Here is a 22,606-nt window from a genome sequence, read left to right on the forward strand (position 1 = left end):
CATTTTTCTTCTTCTCATTCTTCTTTTTGTGACAATGCGTTTCCTTCCCACGACGTCAGAAACTGCCCAGAGACCCCCTTTTCTTTCATTTTTGTGAGATCAAAAGCCGTAAGATAAATGGGATAGGGATTTCGTTTTTCTCCTTTTCTTTCGGTTCAACGATGGTTGGCAGTTTTGCCAACAAAATTGGCTGGCTATAAATTGTGGTATAGATTTATTTTACACATTCTCTGTTTCCTGAGAGGAGCTCCAGCGGAACATTCTTAATAACTTTTATTTATTACTGTTTATCACTAATTATCTAGCTTCCCTATTCATTTGGTTTCTTTCAAATGGATGCCACTTGATCTTATATGTCTGCACATTTTGGATCTGATTTACATGCATTATGCAACAAATGTCGGCCTTTCTCCTAAGCCCAACGCCGCACCAGGCAACCGTTTACAAGCTTGATACGACGAATTTTTAATGTGATGCAATACGAAAGCCGAGAAGAGCCTATGGAATATGCGCTTTAAATTACCAGGAAGTTGTTTTAAAGAGCTCTGTCAAGGATCTTAATTACGTACGTACTTCCGTTTTCCCCCCCTTTCACTCAAGCTTCTCTCTGGCGCTAACGTTGTTCGCAGCTGGCGAACCTGCAACAGTTTGCCCTGCCGGAAAGGTATGCCTTCATAACGAACGCAACGGGTCCGGGGGTCAGTTTCAAACGACTAAAGCTACTCCCATGCATGAAGTGTTGATTAGGTCAAGATTTGCTTGCACAATGATGCGTCACCACCACTGCCAATGCCCTGCTTTTTTGCAAGACGAACTAAGTGCTGAATACGAGGGCGCACACCTAGTTATCAGCGATGTGCGGGGCAGTTTCCTGGGCATGTAGTGCCCATGAGCAAAAACGATGGTTTGTCTGCAGTGAAGACGTTATGAATATCCAGGCGCAGCCTGTTTCCGATGAAAACCTTCCCTCGGTATTTACTGACAATCATCCAAATTTATTGGATAGAAACCAACTTGAGATTTGACATTTTTCTTGTGAACGTTGCCAGTGTCTCTCCGAAATCCAGTCCAACCGACTTCTTCATCAGCAGACATTCTCATAATGGTTCTACGAAAGCTTTTCCGCAAGGAGCAATCTGGGGAGAGTGTTAATGTTGGTGAGTAGCTTTAATAATGCGATAGATCATTCGATTCTGCTATTGTTTCGAATGCCCTTCATCCTTCTCATCTTGCCTACAGCCCCCCAATCAAGAGAAAGCCTCTTATCTTTGCGGGTCGATCTTGGACTCATAACGTGGATGTGTTCTAAGCATCTTACATTGTGCAGAAGAGCCATATGTGCTACCCCCGAGCCAAATGCTTGATATGAAGCCGATATCCTCCGGCCCAATACCACAGCCGCATGAGCGGCCACCTCCGCCACCGCCTCAGACAGATAGTGGCAGGCGCATCGTAAACCCGCAGTCATGTACTATGCATGACAAGTACGATATATCCCTATTCGACATAACCCTAGTGCATCCCATCCAGTCAGCATTCATCACCTTCGGTGCGGTCTCTGCTCCTCCCACGACAGAACCGGCCCGCACAGAATTCATCCAGAATCACATCATTCAGCAGATCAATTGGTATCCCTGGACATGCGACGTGAGGTCTAAAGATATGACCAATACCAAGTTGAAAGACGCTGGGGTAGAGATGATCATGCAATCGAGGTTTGCAGAAGCTGAAGCCATCATCACTCCTTTGTATCGCGAAGCTCAGCGGAAGCTAGGTTACATGCACCCCACGACCATCTACCACATGAACAACCTCGGGGCAGCCTTGGGTGGCCAAGGCAAGTTTCGAGAAGCTGAAGCAATACTAAATGACACTGTCCGAATGAAGTTTTCGGAGATGAATCCCGCGCATCTTAGCACGCTAGGCAGCATGACGAACATCGTGCTCGCCTATAAGGGCCAGGGCAAGTGGCAGAGGGCTAATGAGGTGTTGAGCCAGATGATAAATATCAGAGCGGAGAGTGGAGGTATCGCGGACCCGGACTTTTTGGATTGGAATGATTATCTCGGTGTGGTGCTGGCGATCGAGCAGAAGTATGGTGAGGCAGAGGAAGTTCTGATGCGTTGCTATGCAGCACGGCAGAGGAGTGGGCACGATCCTTACATCTTTTGCACGCAGTATACCCTGGAATGGGTTCAGAAGCAGAAGGCATCACAGCCTGCAAATGAAAACAAATTAACCTGATTCAGTATTATCACACCGGCCAGCTCGTGGGCCTACGGAATTTAAATAATGCTGGTTTCTACCACGGATCCTCTTTATCGCCTCTTCGCTCCCTCCGAGAAGTTCGCTTCGTCCGCGTCAAGGAGTCTCGAAAGACCACTCACTCCATTTAATATTCATGCCTACGGCCTGCTCCTATATATGACTTTATTTGCCCTTCACTAGATACCTATGTTGTGTTCTAGGCTTTTCTAATGATATTTTCCAAACCCTTTTCTCTTAGGGATTATAAGTACTATTTTCTCATCTCATTCTCCGCCTCGATTCCCCATAGAAATAACTACACTATACCCCTTATGTCTAGTAACCTATTACTTTGATGATAAGCGAAAGGAACAGAGACCTTCAATTAATTGCACAGCTCAATCCAAACCCAGGAGAATCTGGCCGAGATACCTCCATATTTGACTTTGACTAGGTTTGCCGCCCAATCGCAGCTATTCTTGTTGTCATTCCACTTCCAAATTACTTCCAAATCCTCATAATTGCATATCTATATGCATTACCCTCTGGATATGTCTCGTCTAAGTGATAAATGCATACAGCCATCCATTTCATGAAATGAGTTGTCCATGGAGCAGTAATACAACGGGGAATAGCACGAGGCGAAGACAGCAGAGACCTTCCCCAGTTAAATGCACATACATCATGCTGTCTGGCGATGACGGCGTTTCAACTCGGTGCGGGGGTGGCAGTGGATGACGAAGCCCCCATATCGTCCGAGGCTTTCATCTCCTGTTGCTGTGTGCTGCCCTGGATTGAGTTTGGCATCGATTCAGGCTCAGCTTTGACATGGTGGTTTTGAACATCGACGGTGCCAGCTCCTGGCTCTGACTTTACACCATTTGACGTGTTATCCCCAGCCACGGCGGTGGGATTGAGGTGGGCGCTTTGGCCTTGTTCAGTAGACGATGTGGCGGTGGGTGGAGATTGCGTCGACGTGGGGTTGGGCTTTGAAGTAGAGTCTTGCTTTGGAAGGGCATGGGGTCGCCATTTGAAAAGGATTTTTGTAATGAGGGGGCGTGCTTCTTCCACTATATAATTCGGTAAGGGTGGTTAGATATGTCATTATAGGGGAAAAGGTTAAAGAAATGAGGTACGTGAGGGAGGAGAGGCTTTAGGACTCTTCTTTTACCTTTTGTATAGAGGTCTTGGAGAGCATCTAAGCAAAGACTCCTTGCAGGAGGCCGCACGAGGACAAGGTAGCTATGGTTTTATTAGCATTAATCGATTCACCTATTCCAAGCGATACGGCATTTTACTTACTGAAGGGCCTGAACGCATAGTGTGACACGTTCAGGGTCATTTGCTAACGTCTTCGTCTTTTGCACAAGCTTTGGGCTGAGTTCTGGTATCTCACTTAGAAACCTAATCAGGACCTTATCTCTCGCGTCCAAATAAGGCAAGATGCCTTCTAGTAGCCTCATAACCCATTTGTCATAGTGTTTCGGAACGTTAACATTATGTTCACTCTTTCTCTCTGAGGTTGCATATTTCAGTCGTATTTGGTCATTGTACCACTCTTCGTTCATCCAAGAAATTGCGACGTTGATTCTAACACGAAAATCTTCAAGGACATATCGATATAACATTTCCCTGATGCCGTCTGCCATGCTGATACGTTGGTTCGACAACGATGGGCGGCCGCCTTCAGTTTTAATAAGTTCATCCGTCTCATCTACCTCCAGGCCAGCCGAAGCTCGAGTTGCCATTCGAGTGAGTAGGACTAGCCAAGAGTCCCGATCAAATGAGCTGGCAGCCAGTCTCCCGAAACCTGGCTTCTGAGAGCCTTTGAGTGCCTTTGACGGTTGCTCTAAGGTGGAAATCATGCTAAAAACCCTTTCAATTGCTCCTTTACCAATTGCAGCGGCCTCTGACCCTGATAATGGCGGTGGCTGGGGGAGTACAAAAGGACCAAGGGCGACAAGATCTGGTTGGAATTCTTCGTTTTCAGCAGCGGAAGGTCCCGCTGGCGCTTGTGTCGCAGCCGGAATGTCCATTGGCTGATATTCTGGTTCATACTCATCTTCCTCTTCTACTCCTGCTGCTGCTGACGGAGCGGCAGACTGCGAGGCCTGACGTTCGAAGATTTGTTTCTTGGATAATGTGAGGTAACGGGATCGAACGGCCTAGATATCAAAAACATCAGTCATATTTCTCCTTGCAGACATATATGATTCGAAGGATACGTACACCAATAGCTTGATCTAACGCCTCAGGGTCAACTCGACTAAGAACTGGAACGGTGATTTTGACAATTAAATCCGCGGGGAGCTGCTTGACATCGAAGGATGTCAAACCAACATCATCGGTCAATGTGAAGAGCTGAGCAAAAGAATTTGGGCCAGGGGGCATGGGAGGGATCTTTAATTGAGGTGGAGTGTCCACACCAAGTCTTGCACGCTTTGCGCTGTCTACAAGATCAGTGGGCTCGCTCGGTAGCGCTCGCTTCTTCGATGCGTCCTCGAATATGTCATTCCGCGACTGTGCCAATCGTTCCAAATATTGCTGTACACGGCTCGCGAGAGGATGATTTGGGTTCCTAAGAGCACTGATTAGAAACTAGTTACGATCTTACATAGCCTAACTACGTACCTCTTCATTAAATTGACGAGCAATGCTCTCGTGGTCCGTTCCATGGACTTGATATTTACTCGAATTGTAGGAGTCATTGGCGCGTTCGCTTGTTTAAGGGGGTTGAAGTTTAGAATCGCATTTACAATCTTACTTGAAATGGACTGTCGAGTGCGTATCAGAATAGGGAGGCAATTTAGCGTCGCGTTGACCAAGATAGGATCACTATACTTGTTAGTAGGATGCTGGCTTATCTTACTACCAGTACAACCGCATTCGGATACACACCTCGAATTTTCATAGAAAACGTTGAGTAGCCTATCTAGCAAACCAGAAGCTTCCGCTTCAAGATTAGGTAGTGGTATAAGCGGATGATTTCTCGGCACAATTGATAGGGATGTTTCATTTTGTTCAGGACGCTGTAGATCTGCTTAGTATCTCTAGACCATACAAAGTTGTATCATGCCATACATACCCTTGGATCTGAAATCACGCCAGTAGTTTGGACCTGCACCACCTTCTGGACGAATTTGATACAGCAAACCTTGATGTTATTTGAAGCAGTGTCCCATCGCTTTAAAATATTTTGCTTAATGCCTGTCATTTTCTCCCACAATGCAGATTCGTCGGGGTTATCAAGGCTAGTAAAAAAAAAAAGGATGAAATCAGATCCCATACTACCGTGATAATGAAAGAACTACTGCCTTGATAGTGAGAGTCGGCCATCTAGCCTCTCCCACACTACTTCGATGTCCAAAATTCCAATAACTTAGGGATTTAAGGGATTGGGGTGCCAAGGGTTTGACATACATAGTTCTAAACACCAATGGGTAAATACTCGCAGTAGTTTGAATCACACCCCTTACGACACTGGCATCCTCATCTGGGTTCTCCAACAGCTCCCACAATGTCTGGATCACCAGTGTACTCAGCTTCTGCTTCGGTTGTTGGGCCAGCGCGGGGCTGGCAAACGTCTCTGCTAGGAAATCGGCGCCCCATCTCCGAAGTTCTAAACGTGCTTTTGCGCCTATTATTGGAAGTATGCCCTGAACGATCTGAGGATATAAAGCCGCATCGCCAAGTACAACATTCCTAGCAGTGTCCAGCTGGGACATCTGCTCCGCGAGATTGTCGAAAGGCAGAGCCATGGCGACTTTTGATCCCAGCGGCAGGTCCCAAGGCCACGAATGCTAAATCCGGGAGCGTTTTGTATACTAATTCTGACTGGAGAAATCAAGTAGTATTAATTTAGTAGGAGGCGTAGGAGCCGAAATTGTGGGTTATCGACGAGGAGTGACCGTGGGTGACAGGGGAGGTGGAGCTGAATGGCTCTGCGACTTTGGAGAAAATGGCGATAACGTCGGAGAGGCTCAGAAGGGGAGCCTATTTACTACCTGCAATGAGCGATAGCTTAAAAGGAAAAAGCGAATGCTACATAGAGAAAATAAAGTAAAAGCTAGCTAGTTAGCCTTAATCGCTGAGCTGATAGCGGTGACGAGCAATGTGTGTTGATTGAACTTCTTGTTTTGGAGCAAGTCGCGAAGTCTGAGAGCGTAGATGAAGCTCAGGAATGATAACGCTAGCCTGTTTCGGTTCAGTTAGGCGCGCGCCTATAACCGCCTACAAGTTTAAACCGCGACAAGCGTTGCCGCTCAGCTTGTTGCTTTTTCAGACGCATGAAGATAGGAAGAATAAGTTGGTAAAGAAGAAGGTTTGTTTATCTCTACAATTTCCTCTTGATACTAGCCCAAGCTCGGATTTTCCCACGGGGAAAGATGGATGGACAGTGATTAATCACGTGATGACAGGTTTTCTCTGCGGGGAGAAATCCTCGCCGCAGATCCCGATATCATTAATTATTACATCTACGGGACAGACAAGGATTGAAATCGACATTTTTCCACTCCGTCCCTCTTTGGAGAACACAAGGTTACTGGCATCTAGATAGCTATTTCTCTCTATCATGACGATGTAAGTTTCCATTTGTCGCGAATCTTATCAGGGACGATCTTCCACTGAACGAAGTCGCGATTTAACCAACCTTGCTCAAATAGCTTCAAATCCTCTTACTACGATAAGGACTACAGAGCGGGTGCCGCGCTCATCCGCGCCCGACGGCCGTATCTGATTAAAAATGCTGTTACTGGGCTCGCATTGTTCGGCCTCTGTATAGGCGTTTGTATGCATTCCACCCCTCGGTCTTCCTGCTGACTATCTTGGCGTGGTCTAATCGTGATGCGCTTGTAGATGCTTTCACCATAAATGCTGTCGGACAAGATGATTTTTCAGACGTGCAGATTCCAGAAAAGAAAAAGGCCAGCCCAGCCCCGTCGCAGGGGACGAAATAACTACGAATTTCCGCCTACGTGTAATATATTGCCTAACCCCTCACCAACCTATGGCCCATAGCCACCTACCCGGAGTTTAGAGGGCTACTCAGTTACCTCCCCTCTGATATTCATTTCCAACGGTCTGGCGTTAAATGGGTTTTCTGATTTGTCGGGAAAAGAAATCAATTTTGGGGTTGAATGATGTTATCATTCTTGCTTGGATCACTGGGCAGAGGAGTCTTAAATGCAGAATGAGAGTTAGAATGGGTCGGTCGACTATAAGACCAGTACTATGGACGCTTGTCTGGGTGGGCGAGGATGGGAAGAAATGCTTTTCCACGGCTCCCATCAGGCCAGACGAAGAGGGCTTGCCATTGCGCGTTCCGCCACTTACCCTTCCGATCGAAGTTTTGCGCCCGAATCTCTACTCTCTCCTTCTCCTTAGTTCCGCAGCCACTTTTTTTTTTCCTTTTCTGTTTTTCTCCTTCGTGTACAAATACTCTATTTCTTTCGTCTGGCATCGAAATTCTATCCTCATTGCATATAGATATACCATATATACCCTACTACCAACGCGACAAAAATATGTATGCTCTGCTCGCCTATTTATTGCTCGGCCGCGGGAGCTTCTGTATACTACCCTCGACCGCACATTCCCCTTTTCTGCGCTCTCGACTTTGATCCCACTCCGCAACGTTCAATCTCGTTGCCCCGAAGAATTTAGAAGCTCAAATGTGGACCTAGAGGCGAGAACCATTGCGCATTTTTACCCAGCTTATTTGGTATGGCAATGTAACAAGGCACAACCCGTGAACCGCAGCTTAAAAATCACACAACTCGATGCTTTTCCAGGTCGATTCAGGTATTCTGGTTCACGATTACATAGCCCTCGTGGTTAGCTGCATACCTACTATCTTGATATCTACCGGGATTTCAGGAAGAGCGGTGCAGATCATCCCGCCCAGATATCAACTTCAGTCTATACCCGAGAGATTTACGTTTGGCTCATTGCATACATCCAACGAGGGATTTTACACTATACTCATTAAAAATTACATGATGTCCACGGGTATCTGTACAATGCACAATATGGATACTTACATCCTAAGACGGGTCTATGAGTTAACAACCCAAGGACTCCGAGGCATTGAGATGAGTATGAGACACAGCTTTCTGCTCCAGGCCTTATTAAATATTCCCCTCAGCACTGTCAGTCAGTCAGTATAAATATTGGGGTATCTGCTCGTTCAAAGGTTCCTTTTTCCTTCGTCCCAATGTCCAGATTATCACCAGCAACCAGCAATCTCTATATTACTGGCTAACGATTTGCTCGCAGGTGAGATGAATGCCTCTTAAATCTGCCATTTAGTAAACTAACAATGCCACAACTACCAAGCTAGATTCGTCCGCGGGACTTCATTCTTCCAATTCTGAACCATTTTCATCACACAACCCAAAAACTATCCACTCATCATGAAATTCTCGCTTAAAGCGTTTGCCAGTACCATGCTTGTCAGCACCCACACGGCTGTAGAACTTGCCCTCGCATTCCCTGTCAACTTCGCAAGTAAGTGGGAAAATGAACAACCCAATCCGCTGGACATGTCATTCACTTGGTCCTCAGCTGAACGGATTACTTATGGCAGATGGTCAGCTCGCCAGCCGCGTCTGCGCCTCCAGGACCTTCTGTCCGACTGTTCTGGCTGAGGGATGGTGTGTGTCCTGGGATACAGGATTCGCCATGTGCGAACAGAAAAATGGGAAGGATCCAACGGAGGAATTGAGTCGCTGCAAATCCTGCGTTGAGAGCAATTGTGCGACGCCAGGGTGTGACGAGGTCATGTGAGTCTTGAGAGCAGGGTTCGAGTACTTATTCCCCGCCTCGGTATAGGTAGCCCAATTGAGATACGGAGGTCTTGATACTGGGGACGTCATCTAGTTGTTTTTCTGTAGCGTGGGTATCTCGCGATGTTGGCGGTGAATAATGAATGGCAGCTGGAAACCCATTAGGGGATATAATGCGCAACAGGCTGGACCTTCGGAGCAACAGTACTCCTTTCGCACCTTTCTTTCTCTATCTCTCTAGGTGTATTTCAAGCCCAGACGTGCACATTCAGAATCACCATTTATCCTAGTTTTTCTGTTCCGTGATGGACCCTGCTTCTAGTCATCTACCTATACAATTCGTTAGTGGCAATGCAACCGGTGAAATATTCGGGCCACCAACAAGCATCTGCCCAAAATCTGACAATACTTTCAGCTTCAAGCTTGATTTCAACACACGTTCTGAGGCTCTGATGTAGGTGCTGCCAGGATAAGTGTTTTCAACATCAAAATCTATCCACGCAACTCTCTCCATGTCACTAGGTATGATTAGAATGTTCCTCGGAGAAGGGTAATTGTGCTCGCTCAAAGCTGCACGGATCTTTTGAGAACTCTTGTCTGCCTGGGCCATCTTGCTCCAAGAATCGCTACTACCCTCCCTACCTACTACATAGGCTGTTGGGTACCTCAGGACGACGGCCAACATACCATATGCCTTCTTCATACATAGTGAAATCACGACTCTCAGCTCCTGCTGTTGCTCGTTCTGCTGGGTGCAAACACCCTTCAACATCCTGAACGAAGCGTTCCCATTCCCAACACCAATAAATAGAAGCACCCTCTATTCGGTAATACCAGAGGCCGAGGCCCAACTAATGGAGAACTCACTGGCAGGCAGAGTAGGTTTGCTGAAGGTGGTCACTGGTTAATGGCCGATGCCTCGTTAAGATTGGATAAAGAGCAGCCCTAACATTCAGCCCTAACCTTGCCCTGAGGAGAGAAGGTTGATCAAACCTTGAATCTTCTAGATAGCACTCTGGGGAGTATTCCTTTCCCCTTACACAACAGAGGCGGTGAAGCTGTGAAGCGGGCAGAAATAGAAATAGAACTAGCCGTTTCAGTATGGAAGAGGTCACGCAAAGCACTCCCTCAAATAGAAACCCAACCTAGTCGAATATCTAGATCGAGGAACGGCTCTTGACAATTTATGTTAGCATTTGCTAATAAAAACGAGATAAATGTCCCTTTTCAACCTCGTCAGGCGCACATCATTATTATTCTTATCAAATTCTACGAAAGATGTCTGTCCCCTTGACATCTCGACAATTTCCTCGAAGAGATTCCCCGGTTGAGTGATTTGCAATATTGTCCAGCATAAATCTGGACTAGGGGAGGTGGGTGTGATCCCTTCGTAACTCGCCTAGTAACCATACCCTCCGCCATCTGGAGAATGACCCCCGTAGAGCTGGAAAATGGAGGTGCATTTGTGCTATCGGGTTGCTGAGGGGAAAAAATATGATATTAACATCGCCTCCCTTCGCACTTCGTCTCACCTCAAATATCATGCATGCTCATCTTGTTATCTGGCCGTTTTCATTTATTCACCGCTAGGGAACGTGGGGGTGTCGTTCCGTACACGTATGAAAGCAGCATGCAGACCGGTTTCGGGAATATTTGCGCGTGGTATTCCTTTGTGCATATCTGCATCTGAGGAGTCATACAGCATGCTTAATTAAACCTTGCTTCAAACACCCTCACCAAGTAGGCAGAACTCAACCAAATACCCAAAAGAGTCCCTGGTTTTTGGGGTGAAAAGCACTGCTGTGTGGCATGAATGGCATCCGAACACCACCCTTATGGCGTACGAAGTATCCATTTATATGCTCTCTGCGATGTTAATTCCGCCCGGCTTTTATGCAAAATGGATTCTCAAAAACGGAGACGACCGATGCCTAGAATAATAAACAGCCTCTGTTGTTGTTTCTGTGGCATCCCCGTTCTCGCCGTTGAAGAAAGGAGTTTCTCCTCCAGTTGCGCACTTACTTGTTCATATCCATATCCAGGTTCCAAACACGCCCTCCTCCCATTTCCCATGTTAACGATAACATGCACCTGATTCTCATGTCCCACTGTTCTTTCTGTTGGCTCGTGTGCCTCGGTCGCTACTCTTACAGGCTGCAAGTTTTCGGCGTGCACCGAAAACCTCCTTGACTATGTGGGAAGGAATGAAATATCAAGTAAAAAATCCGCCGTGCCTAGCATCTTCCTAAGGTTTCTTCGTAAATCCTAATAATTATTAATAAATTTCTTCGTGTATGCAGTATGGAGACAGACCGGTTTTTTCCTCCATGTACTTGATTGACTCGGGTATTTCTTCTCGGGTCTTTGATAGAGTTACCCGCGCAGTGGCATCCACTTCGATTAGTTTAGTTCGCTCCCTAGCTATTAGTTAGCCTGTCGCTTGTTAGGCCCATGCCAGCCACCAGAGCCAAGGGCACCAAGAGCAGTCCGCCTCTGCAGGATGACAGTATTCGGTGTGCTCCCCGCGGAGTAACCACGCTTGAACTTGAACGAGGAGGGGATCCTGGAGATAGTGACAGGGCCAAGAGAGCTGGTGGTTGAGGTGGTTGAGGTGGTCGTTGCTGGTTGGTTGGGAACGTGGAAGGCGTTCTGTCATTTATTATTGATGGTATACTATGCCTAGCAGCTATAAATTAGTTAGAAACGCTTGCGCAGGCGTGGGAGGGAGGCTTGACTAGGGGCTTGTTCCGCACACACAGCACACACAGCACACACAGCACAACACCAAGCAACCGCCAAATCGAGCCGGTCTGCAACCAAGCGCCTGTTATATATAAAACAGGCGCCTTTCCCTCTCCTTTCCCTATGCGTGCGCACCCCCCGCTTCGACCTTCGACTCAAGAAGGTTTGTAAGAGACGAGAGCCCAGCAGTCATCCTCACGTTATATCCCCCGTTAGATGCTGCATGCAGCATTTCGTCTGGCCCCAAACACCCGTGCCGCACGACACGCTGTGGACCAACAACAACAACAATAGTGTTAAAATTGATATTGTGTAAGTACTAGAGACCACTAGCTATCAGGGGAACGTCCCAGCTAATAAGTGTCTCTGCTGTTCCCGTAGATAAGGATCATCGCTTGCTGTCCCATCTTCCCACTCCACTCTAGGGCTTGAATGGTTGCCCGAACCTGAGACGTTTCTCTTGACGCGCGCGTGCCGATCCGCAATGTGTCGATCAACCTCATAAGTCGGTCATTCTTTTTCTCGAATCTGCCATCATGGGGAACGCTTTATTCCCACGGATCCTCGCCCTCTTCCTCGCCTTGCTGCTCTGGGCTCCTCGGGTGCTGTCTTCCACTACTGACAGACCAGGTAGACCAGGTACGTTTTGCACTACTCTGCTATATACAGTACATGGACCTGATACACATGCACATACATGCAATTTATATTCTCTTAAAATATAAAAACAAATAATAAATTGTCCCATCTGCCTCTGTTTCAAAAAAAGAATAAAGAGAAAGAGAAACACTCCTGTCCCATACCTCTACTACTCCACTTCCACTTCCACATCTACCCCATACCTCACCCCCATTCCATCCATATTCATCATTTCATTTTTTACTCTCCCGCCCTTCTAAAACTTAGAAAAACAAAAAAAACCAACCACAATAAATAGACCGATGGTTCCCTCCCCAAGAAACGGAACCACCAAACCCCTTCAACAAACAATGCGGCAGAACCCATTTCTGCGAAAGCGACCCTAGGCTACGGCCGAATTGCGTAGAGAGAATCCATGGATATACCGTCTGCGAGATGTATTACCCCAAGGGCGACAGGATGATGCAGGTCTGTAGGGATTGTGTGGATTCGAACTGTCAATTCGCGGGGTGTGAGTGGTTTACGTAGGGAATTTGGAGGAGAGGGAGGAGAGAATGAGATGGAATGAGGTTCGAAACGGGATACATATGTGAGGTGAAGTGAGAGTTTGGTTTTGGGTTTGAGCGTTCTATGTATCCTGGAAATTCTAATTTTCCTCTCAAATCCCTGGGAGAAAGGATTTGATATCTGCCCCCAGGCTCATTTTGCATTGTTCATTCAATTTTCTTCTTCTTCTTCTTCTTCTTCTTCTTCTTCTTCTTCTATATATATGCTTTACAAGACCCATAGCGGCATGTTATGTTAAACCACGAGGGTTACGATGACGAAAAAAATTGAAATTGAATAAAATACATCCCTTCTAATTCGTTTTAAGAGGGTAGATGATCTCTTAGAAAGTATCACAAAAATATTGAAAACGTGAGGAAATACATATACCAAGTAATCCTATCATGATGGCTAAATCACCGTCATAACACTTCCGTGGAATTAAATGTCAAAAAGGTTGAAAAACGCCCACTTCCTTTTTGTCTCGGGGTATTATTTACTGTCCAAAAAAATTAATTGAAAAAAGAAACGTTTCCACAATCCGCCAGCACCAACCCTCAACGACCCCTCAAAATTCACACGGCATGCCCCCCCCTCCCCCCCCAAAAAAAAAGAAAAAAAAAAAAAAAAAAAAAAAAAAAAAAAAAAAAAAAAAAAGGAAAGGGGAAAAGGTAAAAGAAATGCAAGTTACAAGAACAAAAAAAAAGGTTAATTGCTAACAGGGCCTTTGCTCCCCCACCTCTCCTAGCAGACAAGTAAACAGAGCGAAGAGAAGAAAATTATTAGCTGTAATATATAACCAGACCAAACCCCATCCAAAATTCAGCCCTCTCCCGTTTAGGTAAGGCGTTGCCACACCGCCCCTGCCTGACCGTTTCGTATCACGTACGTTGAATTCCCATAAAAATAAAACGAATAAAAAAAAAAAAAAACCCGGTACTGACGTTTCACGGTTACACGAAGTTAGGCACGAGCATGGACGCGCGCGGGGCGTGCGTGGGGATGCCGCGATGCGGGATGCAAGCTGCACGCGTTCCGGGGGATGGACCTAACGAAGGGTCGGGGATATGTATTTCCCTCAGGCATACGTGTATATATATTAAAACAGAACTATCATCGCGCACCCATCCGACTCCTCCCAGATCCGCCTGCCGTGATACCAGCGGCTTGGTGCATGGAGTTCAGAGGCGCGGACCGTTGCCGAGAGGCTGTTGCTGCTGTTGACGTGGAGGAGCCAAGTAGCTCTGGATTCGGGGCTGCGGACGGAGTCGGTAATTGCGGAGATGGTTCCCGTCGAGATTGGGGTGGAGCGCCGAAAAGTCCCAGGCGTGCTGAAGATGGTGGGGACGATTGGATATTGTTAGTGATGTTATTGCTATGTTTACTGTTGGTATTGATGTTGTTTTGATTGCCATCTCTGGTAGCGCTGGAAGTTTGGTAGGGCCCGACCTCTTCTGACAGAGGATTATGAGGGTGCTGAGGGTGTACGGGCGATCGCTGGCCAGAGATGGTTCGCGACTGTGGCCGGCGTGGGTTACTGGGTTTCCGCACTTCCAGTGGAGACGAGGTTTGGGATCGAAACCCTGACATCCTTTCAGCTTCATCTGTTTTGGGTTGGCGGGTAAAGGGGGATTCGCTAGCCGTTGTGAGCGCTCGGTTATTATTATGATGTGGGTGGCCTGTTCGGTCTTGCTCAACGACGTACGGGGTGTTTGCGGCTGAAGAGTTAGGCGCGGATGGATGGTCTGGAATCGTAGAAGCAGACCCATTGGGCGCGTGTAGATCCACGACCCGCTGTTGAGCAGCAGGGGTAGCATATATATAATCCGCTCCATGTTGCTGCTCATTCATCCTAATTTGTTGAAGCTGTTGTAAATATTGCTCATGGCTGGAGTGTTGTGGGTTTGCCCATGGTGTCTGTTCGAGGAATTCCTCCGCTGCGCCCGGGCGTGTCGTTGTCGATGGTGTTGCAGTGAATGTGCCGCGAGGGTGGGATGGGCGGGGGAAGTTGGGAGGCGCATTCATAGAACGTGGGTCAATCTGAATCAAGAATTTTGTTTAGTATATCTCCCGACATTTCTCTATCATCCGACGTGTATTAGAGGACTTACCCCCATCTTGGCCAAATCCTCATCCGTCTCATTTTGTCGCGCCGGCAAGATAGCGGGAGCAGCTGGGAAGCCCACATATTTCGCAACGCCCGAGAGAATAGAAACCTCCTTATTATAGGCAGTTTGTTGGGAAATTTGTTGTGAGCGGCGAGTTGGGAAGGGAATAGAGAAGTCGGGGCTAGCCTCGGCATTTTGGAATCTATCCTGTTGAATTCGGTAATGTAGGCGTGAAGCATCATCAAGATACTTTTCACGAACATCTCGGGCCCGTTGGAAGTAAGAGCTGTTTGCCTGGCAGCGCTCGGCCTGGCTTTTGTTGAATAGCGAGGATAGCTTGTACTTGAAAAGGGTTCTCTCGTATTTGATTTTTTCATCTCGATAATTCTCGATTATACTGAGCTGACGTAGGTATTCAGGGTGAGTAGCATTCTCTTCAGTGAGTTGTGATAGCTCATTGTTGAGGTTTGCGATTCTCTCATCGTATATCCTACAGCGAGCACAAACAAATCATATTAGAGACAATCCATATTCAGGGGACGGCATGGATCAACAACTTACCTATCGCGCAACGTTGCGAATTGTCGTTCAAGTGTAACCAGAAGGTCCATAGCCGTGGACTTCTTCATCACTATTCTCGTTGTGAGTAATGAGACTCAACGAGCTAGGAATTGGCGCAAAAAATATAGATCAAGCAGTTATACGTACACTCTTCTTCCGCCTTCGAAACGACCTCCGTGTCATCCACCTCATCGACATGTTCAGCTTGTTCTTCTTCGTCTGCGGCTGGTTCATCAGCCAAGCCGTTAACATCTTGTTCGGCACCTCGCGTTGGAGGAACACTCTCTGCTTCGGTGTCGTCATAAACCTGTTTGGCGTTTCTGCCCTTTCGTTTGCCTTTCTTCCCTCGTTTACCCCTCGAAACTGGGGCACGCGCATCGAGGCTCCGTGTCTCCTCTGCGGCTGGAGTCTCGTCGGGGGAAGTTTCGCTGTTCTTTTGGAGGGCGTCACCGCTTGGAAGGCTCGATGAGAGGTCTGGCAATGACTTGGAAGTTGTTCCGCTCACGGGAACGGAGCCACGACGTTTTCGTAGAGGCTCTTCGTCACTTGCTTCAGAACCAGCATCTCCTCCTAGGTCGAGCCGTTTACGCTTTTTGCTAATGGCCTCAAGAGAAGCGCTTAGTAGTTCGGGCCCATCGGCGGCAGCAACATTGTCGGTAGCTGGTATGCCGTTGCTACTGACTTTCCGCCGTGGTTTGGTGGGAGAGGCTTCTGTTTCGTCATCTTCATCATTAAGTTCGTCATATGTTGTGGATTGTGCTAGCTTGCTGGGACTCGTTTCGAACATGCCCGCGTTCAGCACAATGTTGCTGCGGTTTCGCAGGTGGTTTGGAGACTCTTCGATCCGTTCTGTTTCAGCTTCTGAGTCAATTTCACTCGCAACCTTTTCAAGTTTTGGGGATTCAATATCCAAATTGTCGTTGTCTAAAGCATCGTCAAGGTCGCTCAGGCTACTAGAACGGGCATCGTCCGCAATAGAATACTCGGTGTCGCGGCCATTGACCCCAGCTTCAGCGACAGATGCCAATTGTGCAAGGGGAGTGGCCGACTCCGCTGGTTCTATGGAGTCCATCTAGGTATTGAATATATGATTTACGTTGATTTCAACGCAAAGATGGGAGGGAGAGCACGTCCAACCAAGTTGGATTGGTGGTTTCAGTAACCGATTAGGTCGGGAGGGCGTGAGTGAAGATTTTTCGAAAGCTGCGAAACAGGCCAAAAGAAAATTGAGTTAGTGACGCTTTCACAATATATGATATTGAATAGAATCCAAAGTCTTAAAAGCCTTGTAGATGGAATTTGAAGGTTTGTGGAGAGCTACTGGACTGGTGAAGGGGTTTTTGACTGAACAATTCTGGTGACCCAACCTCAATGACGAGGCGAGGAGCAAAAAAGCAGCAGTCAAATATCCGGGGCGGCAGATATCCCAAAGTGAGTCCAGGAGGTCTCAGCGAGCCTCCAGTTATTCCATGCTTTCCTCCACGTTGTATGGAGATGTTGTTTCGACAAAAAGCGGGCTTGACGTACCTGGTCGGTTATGCGCTCGAAGCGCAGCAACGGTGGTGCACCACAGGCTCGCGGTCGACAATGGAATCAAGACTTGACAGCTGGAGAGACACAGGGAAGCGCAAAGAAGCAATATCGTGTAGTAGATGATCTTCTGCGACGTCGTGCAGAGTAGATGAGGGAAAGGCAGGGCGAGGGGGAGGGTGGGAGTGCTGTTCGCAAAAGACTGGGGTGCGTTTTGAGTTGGAAGCGGGCAGGAAGCTGGAGCCCGGCGAATAGCACAGGGGGGGTAGTTTAACGAGGAGTACAGCTGAGATCAAGCTAAATTGGAGGATACGGGAGTCTGAGAGATAGCGTGAAGGGTCTGAGGAGTGTGAATCGATGGCAGGGAGGAGTGTGGGAGAGCGGAGAGAAGCAGCAAGCAGGAGGATCTGAGTGCGAGGAGAGAAAGACCAGGCGATTCCTTTGGCTGTGTATTGGCAGCGTATCGATGATGATTTGTTTCCCTCCAAACAGCAGGGATTGGTATCGGTTACTGTAATTTACGCAGCCTAGTCCTTCGGAGGGAGGTATTGTGCCGCAGGCAATCGCTGTGGCCGAACAGGTATTGTCACCGACGTGCGAATCCATATTACCAAAGTTTCAATACACAGCGAAAATAGCGGCGATCTTTTGCTTCAAGTGACCTCCCTTGCTGTCATCTGCCAGCAAGCAAGCAAATAATGCAAACATACCGCCGTTCCGAGTGCGGCGACTGACTTTTAGATGACTAAGCACCATCTTTGTGTGTCTGCTCTGCCCAATGAATATACGTAAAGTGCTCACCGCTTTTGCCAAGGCCCTCTTCCAAGGTTTTCTGGCTCCCCACTGGTGCGCCCGTCTGACTACATTCATTTTGCCATGACCGGGTTGGAAATCTCCGATCACGTGGCTGCCTATAACACAGAATTCTCACCCCTGGGATCCATTGTGCTCCAATCAGGCGAGTAATGAAATCAGCAGCTTCGATAAGAACTGTTAATAAATATTTAATTCGCTCTTCCTTATTTAGGGGTTTGAACACATCTTGCTAGTTTTCCTGTCACCGTCTTTTTCTGTTCACGCTCCTGATCTCTGGAAGGTGCAGATACAACTGCGGACTTCCCTTAAACCCGTGCTATTTCATGTTCAAATACATCCATTGAGGACCAATCTAGCGCTTGACGACCTTCTGCAGTGTCAGGAAATGTAGACTCTTACCATGGACAGACCTTTGATCGCACTCGCACTTGTCGGGTTTGTTCTGCGCCTGTCATAGCCGAATTTGCCGCCATTATTGCATTTTAAGGTTAGTACGCGCATATCACCCATGAATACTCTGCCCATATCCGAGTTCTTAGTTTCAGATCTTGAATACTTTCTTGTTCTCCTCGTACGCTCTCCGTGGCTTTTGATGCCGGGGCTGCGTTCGCCAGCTTTGAAGTCTCAGCTTGTGGAACCATTCTATATCAGAGATTATAGCTGAGCCACTTGCCATTGTTTTCATCCATTCTTACCTGAACTGTTATATTTTCCAACTTGCACACTAACACGCTTTGGCAAAATATAACTATATACCGAATTGATAAGCGTTAAACCATCACACGTAGTCAACCCCGAGATACAAGTCTTTGATGTTGTCCGCGCCAAGCCTCAATCAAGTTTTATATCACATGACCTGTACCGTTTTGGCTTAGTCGCATTTTTGAGTCTAATGCCAAGCAAATCGCTTTGGAACGAAAAAAGTTCAAAGCTCGGCGGAATTATTGTTTTAACACACTCACTGGTTATCAAATCCAAAAGCCCATACCACTTACAACAACAAACCCGGAAAAAAGAACGATGGGGAAGAAACAAAAATCCCAGCCCAAGGCTGCTGTGCCCGCAGGCGAGGAAAATAATGCAGGCAGCGCACTGGCTGCCAATGGCTCAGTACTCCCTTTCTTGGCCGGCGGCGGGGATACTACGGCAGCCATGGATCCGATGCTTGCATCGTTATTTGAGAAGAGTGTGAGTTTCTCTGACTATGCTTGTTTGTATTTTCAAGGGATTGGAAGTTGTCGATTTTATTTTGATTTTTATTTATTTGATTTAACGCAATTGAGCGTTGGTGGTTCTGACTTTACAAGAGGTTTAACTAACTTGGTTGCGAACTTTTCTGTACCATAGGCTGGACCTGTGAAAGCTCCGCAATTCACTAGTGCTAATCTGGCGGCGACGTCAAAGCCCAAGGGGAGGACCAGCGAACGAAATGCCATGCAATCTTCCTCATCTGATGAGGACGAGGCGGCCGAGGAAGCTCTATCGGAGAGCAGTGATGAGGTGATGGAGGATGTTGATGATGAATCATTGACTCCGGAAAAGGGACGGAAAAGAAAACGAGGCGGCGCAGATGACTTAGAGGAATCCTACATGCGGCGCATGGCGAAAGAGGATGCCAAGGAGGACGAGAAACGACGAAGCGAGAAGGCAAAGCGGCGGAAAGTTGTTGAAACCGTCGGGAGGGAGAGCGACTCTTCAGACTCCGAAGGCAACGACGAGGGGAACGAAGACAGCATAGCCAGCCCTCCTCCCTTACACGAATCCCTTTCCAACAACCCCGACGCCGCCCTCCTCGACAAATCCGCCCGCACCGTCTTCCTCTCCAACGTCTCCACAGAAGCCATCAAATCCAAATCCGCAAAGAAAACCCTCCTCAGACACCTCTCTTCCTTCATCCCTTCCCTCCCCGAATCTGCCACTCCCCATAAAATCGAATCAATCCGCTTCCGCTCTACCGCCTTCGCCACCCGATCAATGCCCAAACGCGCTGCATACGCCAAGCGCGAGCTCATGGACTCCACCACCCGCAGCACAAACGCATACGTAGTCTACACCACCACCGCAGCCGCACGACGAGCACCCCAGGCTCTAAACGGCAGCGTCATCCTCGACAGGCATCTGCGCGTCGACAGCGTCGCCCACCCGGCGCCCGTCGATTACAAGCGCTGCATCTTCGTCGGGAACCTAGGCTTCGTCGACGAGGAAACACCCTCCGACGACAACGCGGAGCAACAACAACAACAACAACAACAACAGGAGGAGGAGAAGAAAAAGAAGAAAAAGAAGAATACCCCCCGCGCCGACGTGGAGGAGGGCCTCTGGCGCACGTTCAACGAGCATGCGCGCGCCAGCACCGTCGCCGCGCAGCCATCCACGTCCACGCCCGCGCCTTCCAATAACAATGGCGACAGGAGCAATAATACCAGCCCAGCGGCCCTAGGCCCCGTCGAATCCGTGCGCGTCGTGCGCGACCCAGCCACACGTATCGGCAAGGGGATCGCCTACGTCCAATTCCGCGACGAGAATGCCGTGGAGGCCGCGCTGTTGCTGGACGGGCAGAAATTCCCACCGCTGCTGCCGCGCAGACTACGCGTCACGCGCGCGAAGCGGGTGCTGAAGAGCGCCAAGGATAGGGGGCGTGGCAATGGTAGGAAGCGGGACAGCGGGAATGCGAACAAGACTGCGCTGGGCGTGCGCAGGGGCGGGGATCGGCAGGCGAGCTTCCAGGGCCGTGCGGAGGGGCTGTTGGGGAAGGCTGGGACGGGCTCCAATGGTCATGGTGGCGGTGGCGGTGGCGGTGATGGTGGTGGTGGTGGTGGTGGTGATGGTGATGGTGGGAAGGGGTCTGGCGCGTTTGTCTTTGAGGGTTTCCGGGCGAGGCCGGATAAGGGGCCGGGTGGGTTTAAGGTGAAGACTAAGAGTCGTGGAGCCAAGGGGCGGGCTGGGAAGCCCAAGACGAGGAGTACCCGGCGTGCGGCGGCGTTTAGGGCTGGTGGGGGGGTGAAGAAGAAGGGGGAAGCGAAGGGGAGTTAGATGGGGTGGTTGTGTGGTGGTTTGATTGATACCGTTCGTAGATTTGAGTGCGGTGATATGGGTGTTTTGGGGTAATTTTTACCATGTCGTTCGTTCCTCAAGTTTTCTTCATGCCTGCCGCTCTTTCTTTTTCCAGTTCCCATTTTGTCCAGACCAGACCAGGCGACCAGAACGCGCATATATAGCAGCTGCTAAATAACGATTGAGCATTGGAGAGGTTCACCCAACAACACCGGGGAACCCAGAGCAACCCATCTATGTACCCACCCGTACCTACCTACCTACCTATATCTACCCCCCCCTGCGCACCCTTCTTGTCTCGGGGCCACATACTCGCTTCCAGCCATCAAGAACTTCAGTATTGTCCTATACACAGTAAACTAACTAACTAACTACCCTGACTACGGAGTATACACGCTGTAAGAGTATAGGCGCCTTTCCTCCCTCCCAACGGCCAATACAGGACGCGCGCACGTGTACATGTACATGTACGTACATGTACCTAGGTAACTATATAACGGATAACATACAAAAGGGGAGGGGGGTAAAAAAAAAAAAAAAAAAAAAAAAAAAAAAAAAAAAAAAAAAAAAAAAAAAAAAAGATTTTTAAATTTATATAAACACTTCACAATTGAAAATGCAAGCAGCGATGCAGAAGGCGAATGAAAATATTATTGAGAGGACTACTGACGAAACAAGAATACTGGATGATTAATGTAATAGACACAACACTTTCAAAAGTCACAGATGCGTTCATGCTGAGAAAAAAAGGAGAACCGCCATGGAATATGGAATTGAATCGAAGGAATTGTAATGGCATTTGGAAAGTGGATTGAGACGGTGGAAAACCCCTCGCCTCTCACCCACTCCGTCAAATGATATGGGAATATGGGGGGGGGGGGGGGAATAGTTGAATTTAAATTTTAATAAATAAAAGGGTTTGTAACTATTAAGAAAGAAAAAGGAAAGAAAAGAAAGATAGTTTACAGGAAAGACATCAGCGCCAGGACAGCAGAGAGCATAAAGCCAGGGCGGGCGATGGACATGGCGCTGTTCGGGTCTGGGGCGTTGGTGGCATCGCCGGTCGGCGACGGGGTGGATGAGGAGGAGGCGGATGAGCTGCTGGAGCTGCTGGTGGTGGTGGAGGCGGAGGTGGTCATGGTGGTGCTGGCCGAGTCCGTCGTGGCGGTGGTGGTCGTGGCGCTGGAGGAGTCGGAGGTGTCTGTGGTGCGGATTTCAGTGGCAGTTGTGCTGATTGGGGTCAGGGCAGTGCCAGTGCCGGTGGTTCCGCCGATGGAGAACATGGGGCTGTAGTTGGTGTTTTCGGGATGATCATCGTCCATGATTTGGAGGTAGTAGGTAGAGGCGGTGGGGATGTCGGCGGGGGGGGTGAATTCGAAGCTGCCTGAGTTGGGGAGGTTTTCTATATAAATTGGGGGGATGTTTGTTAGAATATTCTTTTTTTTTTTTTTTTTTTTTTTTTTTTTTTTTTTTTTTTTCCCTGCAGGACAGATAGATAAGAATGAAGAGGTCGTCGCCGCCCTTTTTCCTTTTCTCTCTTTCCTGGCTACTAGGGGATCTTCAGGCTCACGCGCATGG

At 48.2% G+C, this 22,606-nt stretch overlaps 9 protein-coding genes across 11 annotated transcripts in view; 5 read left to right on the top strand and 4 right to left on the bottom strand.

Annotated features, from left to right (window-relative positions):
- Positions 1-254: 254 nt before the first annotated feature.
- On the bottom strand, positions 255-6,573 carry BDCG_08081 (mRNA cleavage and polyadenylation specificity factor complex subunit). Its single transcript, XM_045423852.1, has 8 exons — positions 5,668-6,573; positions 5,333-5,498; positions 5,146-5,276; positions 4,879-5,082; positions 4,477-4,825; positions 3,550-4,412; positions 3,419-3,489; positions 255-3,317 (listed from the first exon to the last, which is right to left on the bottom strand). Exons 1-8 carry the CDS (start codon positions 6,003-6,005, stop codon positions 2,956-2,958), a joined length of 2,484 nt encoding a protein of 827 aa, XP_045272703.1. The 5' UTR covers positions 6,006-6,573; the 3' UTR covers positions 255-2,955.
- On the top strand, positions 1,103-2,244 carry BDCG_08080 (uncharacterized protein; the record flags this gene model as incomplete). The annotated part of the gene is made up of 2 exons (XM_045423851.1): positions 1,103-1,157; positions 1,328-2,244. 2 exons carry the CDS (start codon positions 1,103-1,105, stop codon positions 2,242-2,244), a joined length of 972 nt encoding a protein of 323 aa, XP_045272702.1.
- Positions 6,574-6,820: 247 nt separating the features above from the next.
- Positions 6,821-7,205, top strand: BDCG_08082 (uncharacterized protein; the record flags this gene model as incomplete). The annotated part of the gene is made up of 3 exons (XM_045423853.1): positions 6,821-6,828; positions 6,912-7,036; positions 7,105-7,205. 3 exons carry the CDS (start codon positions 6,821-6,823, stop codon positions 7,203-7,205), a joined length of 234 nt encoding a protein of 77 aa, XP_045272704.1.
- Positions 7,206-8,530: 1,325 nt separating this feature from the next.
- Positions 8,531-13,032, bottom strand: BDCG_08084 (the record flags this gene model as incomplete). 2 transcript variants are annotated; one of them, XM_045423856.1, is made up of 4 exons in its annotated part: positions 11,346-11,475; positions 9,983-11,297; positions 9,415-9,919; positions 9,351-9,362 (listed from the first exon to the last, which is right to left on the bottom strand). In XM_045423856.1, exons 3-4 carry the CDS (start codon positions 9,802-9,804, stop codon positions 9,351-9,353), a joined length of 402 nt encoding a protein of 133 aa, XP_045272706.1. In that variant the 5' UTR covers positions 9,805-9,919; positions 9,983-11,297; positions 11,346-11,475. The 2 variants fall into 2 exon arrangements, with proteins under 2 accessions (XP_045282413.1, XP_045272706.1); XM_045423855.1 differs by having other exon boundaries at positions 8,531-10,963; positions 11,055-11,297; positions 11,346-13,032.
- On the top strand, positions 8,661-9,033 carry BDCG_08083 (uncharacterized protein; the record flags this gene model as incomplete). The annotated part of the gene is made up of 2 exons (XM_045423854.1): positions 8,661-8,754; positions 8,834-9,033. 2 exons carry the CDS (start codon positions 8,661-8,663, stop codon positions 9,031-9,033), a joined length of 294 nt encoding a protein of 97 aa, XP_045272705.1.
- BDCG_08085 (uncharacterized protein) lies at positions 10,187-13,590 on the top strand. The gene is made up of 3 exons (XM_045423857.1): positions 10,187-12,086; positions 12,156-12,413; positions 12,712-13,590. The coding sequence occupies exons 2-3, from the start codon at positions 12,311-12,313 to the stop codon at positions 12,939-12,941; spliced, it is 333 nt and encodes a 110-aa protein (XP_045272707.1). The 5' UTR covers positions 10,187-12,086; positions 12,156-12,310; the 3' UTR covers positions 12,942-13,590.
- BDCG_08086 (uncharacterized protein) lies at positions 13,275-18,062 on the bottom strand. Its single transcript, XM_045423858.1, has 5 exons — positions 17,156-18,062; positions 15,776-16,831; positions 15,629-15,698; positions 15,071-15,557; positions 13,275-14,999 (listed from the first exon to the last, which is right to left on the bottom strand). Exons 2-5 carry the CDS (start codon positions 16,698-16,700, stop codon positions 14,073-14,075), a joined length of 2,409 nt encoding a protein of 802 aa, XP_045272708.1. The 5' UTR covers positions 16,701-16,831; positions 17,156-18,062; the 3' UTR covers positions 13,275-14,072.
- A 7-nt stretch (positions 18,063-18,069) lies between these two features.
- BDCG_08087 lies at positions 18,070-21,578 on the top strand. 2 transcript variants are annotated; one of them, XM_045423860.1, is made up of 3 exons: positions 18,070-18,461; positions 18,743-19,162; positions 19,322-21,578. In XM_045423860.1, the coding sequence occupies exons 2-3, from the start codon at positions 18,995-18,997 to the stop codon at positions 21,005-21,007; spliced, it is 1,854 nt and encodes a 617-aa protein (XP_045282415.1). In that variant the 5' UTR covers positions 18,070-18,461; positions 18,743-18,994; the 3' UTR covers positions 21,008-21,578. The 2 variants fall into 2 exon arrangements, with proteins under 2 accessions (XP_045282415.1, XP_045282414.1); XM_045423859.1 differs by having other exon boundaries at positions 18,072-19,162.
- A 27-nt stretch (positions 21,579-21,605) lies between these two features.
- BDCG_08088 (uncharacterized protein) overlaps positions 21,606-22,606 on the bottom strand; it is a 2,201-nt gene continuing 1,200 nt past the window's right edge. The window contains exon 2 of the mRNA XM_045423861.1: positions 21,606-22,430. Coding sequence (XP_045272709.1) covers positions 21,991-22,430 — 440 coding nt within the window. The 3' untranslated portion in view covers positions 21,606-21,990. The remainder of the gene's footprint in view (positions 22,431-22,606) is intronic.

The sequence above is a fragment of the Blastomyces dermatitidis genome, assembly GCF_000003525.1.
Source record: "Blastomyces dermatitidis ER-3 genomic scaffold supercont1.10, whole genome shotgun sequence".
In the NCBI taxonomy this organism is placed as follows: Eukaryota; Fungi; Ascomycota; class Eurotiomycetes; order Onygenales; family Ajellomycetaceae; genus Blastomyces; species Blastomyces dermatitidis.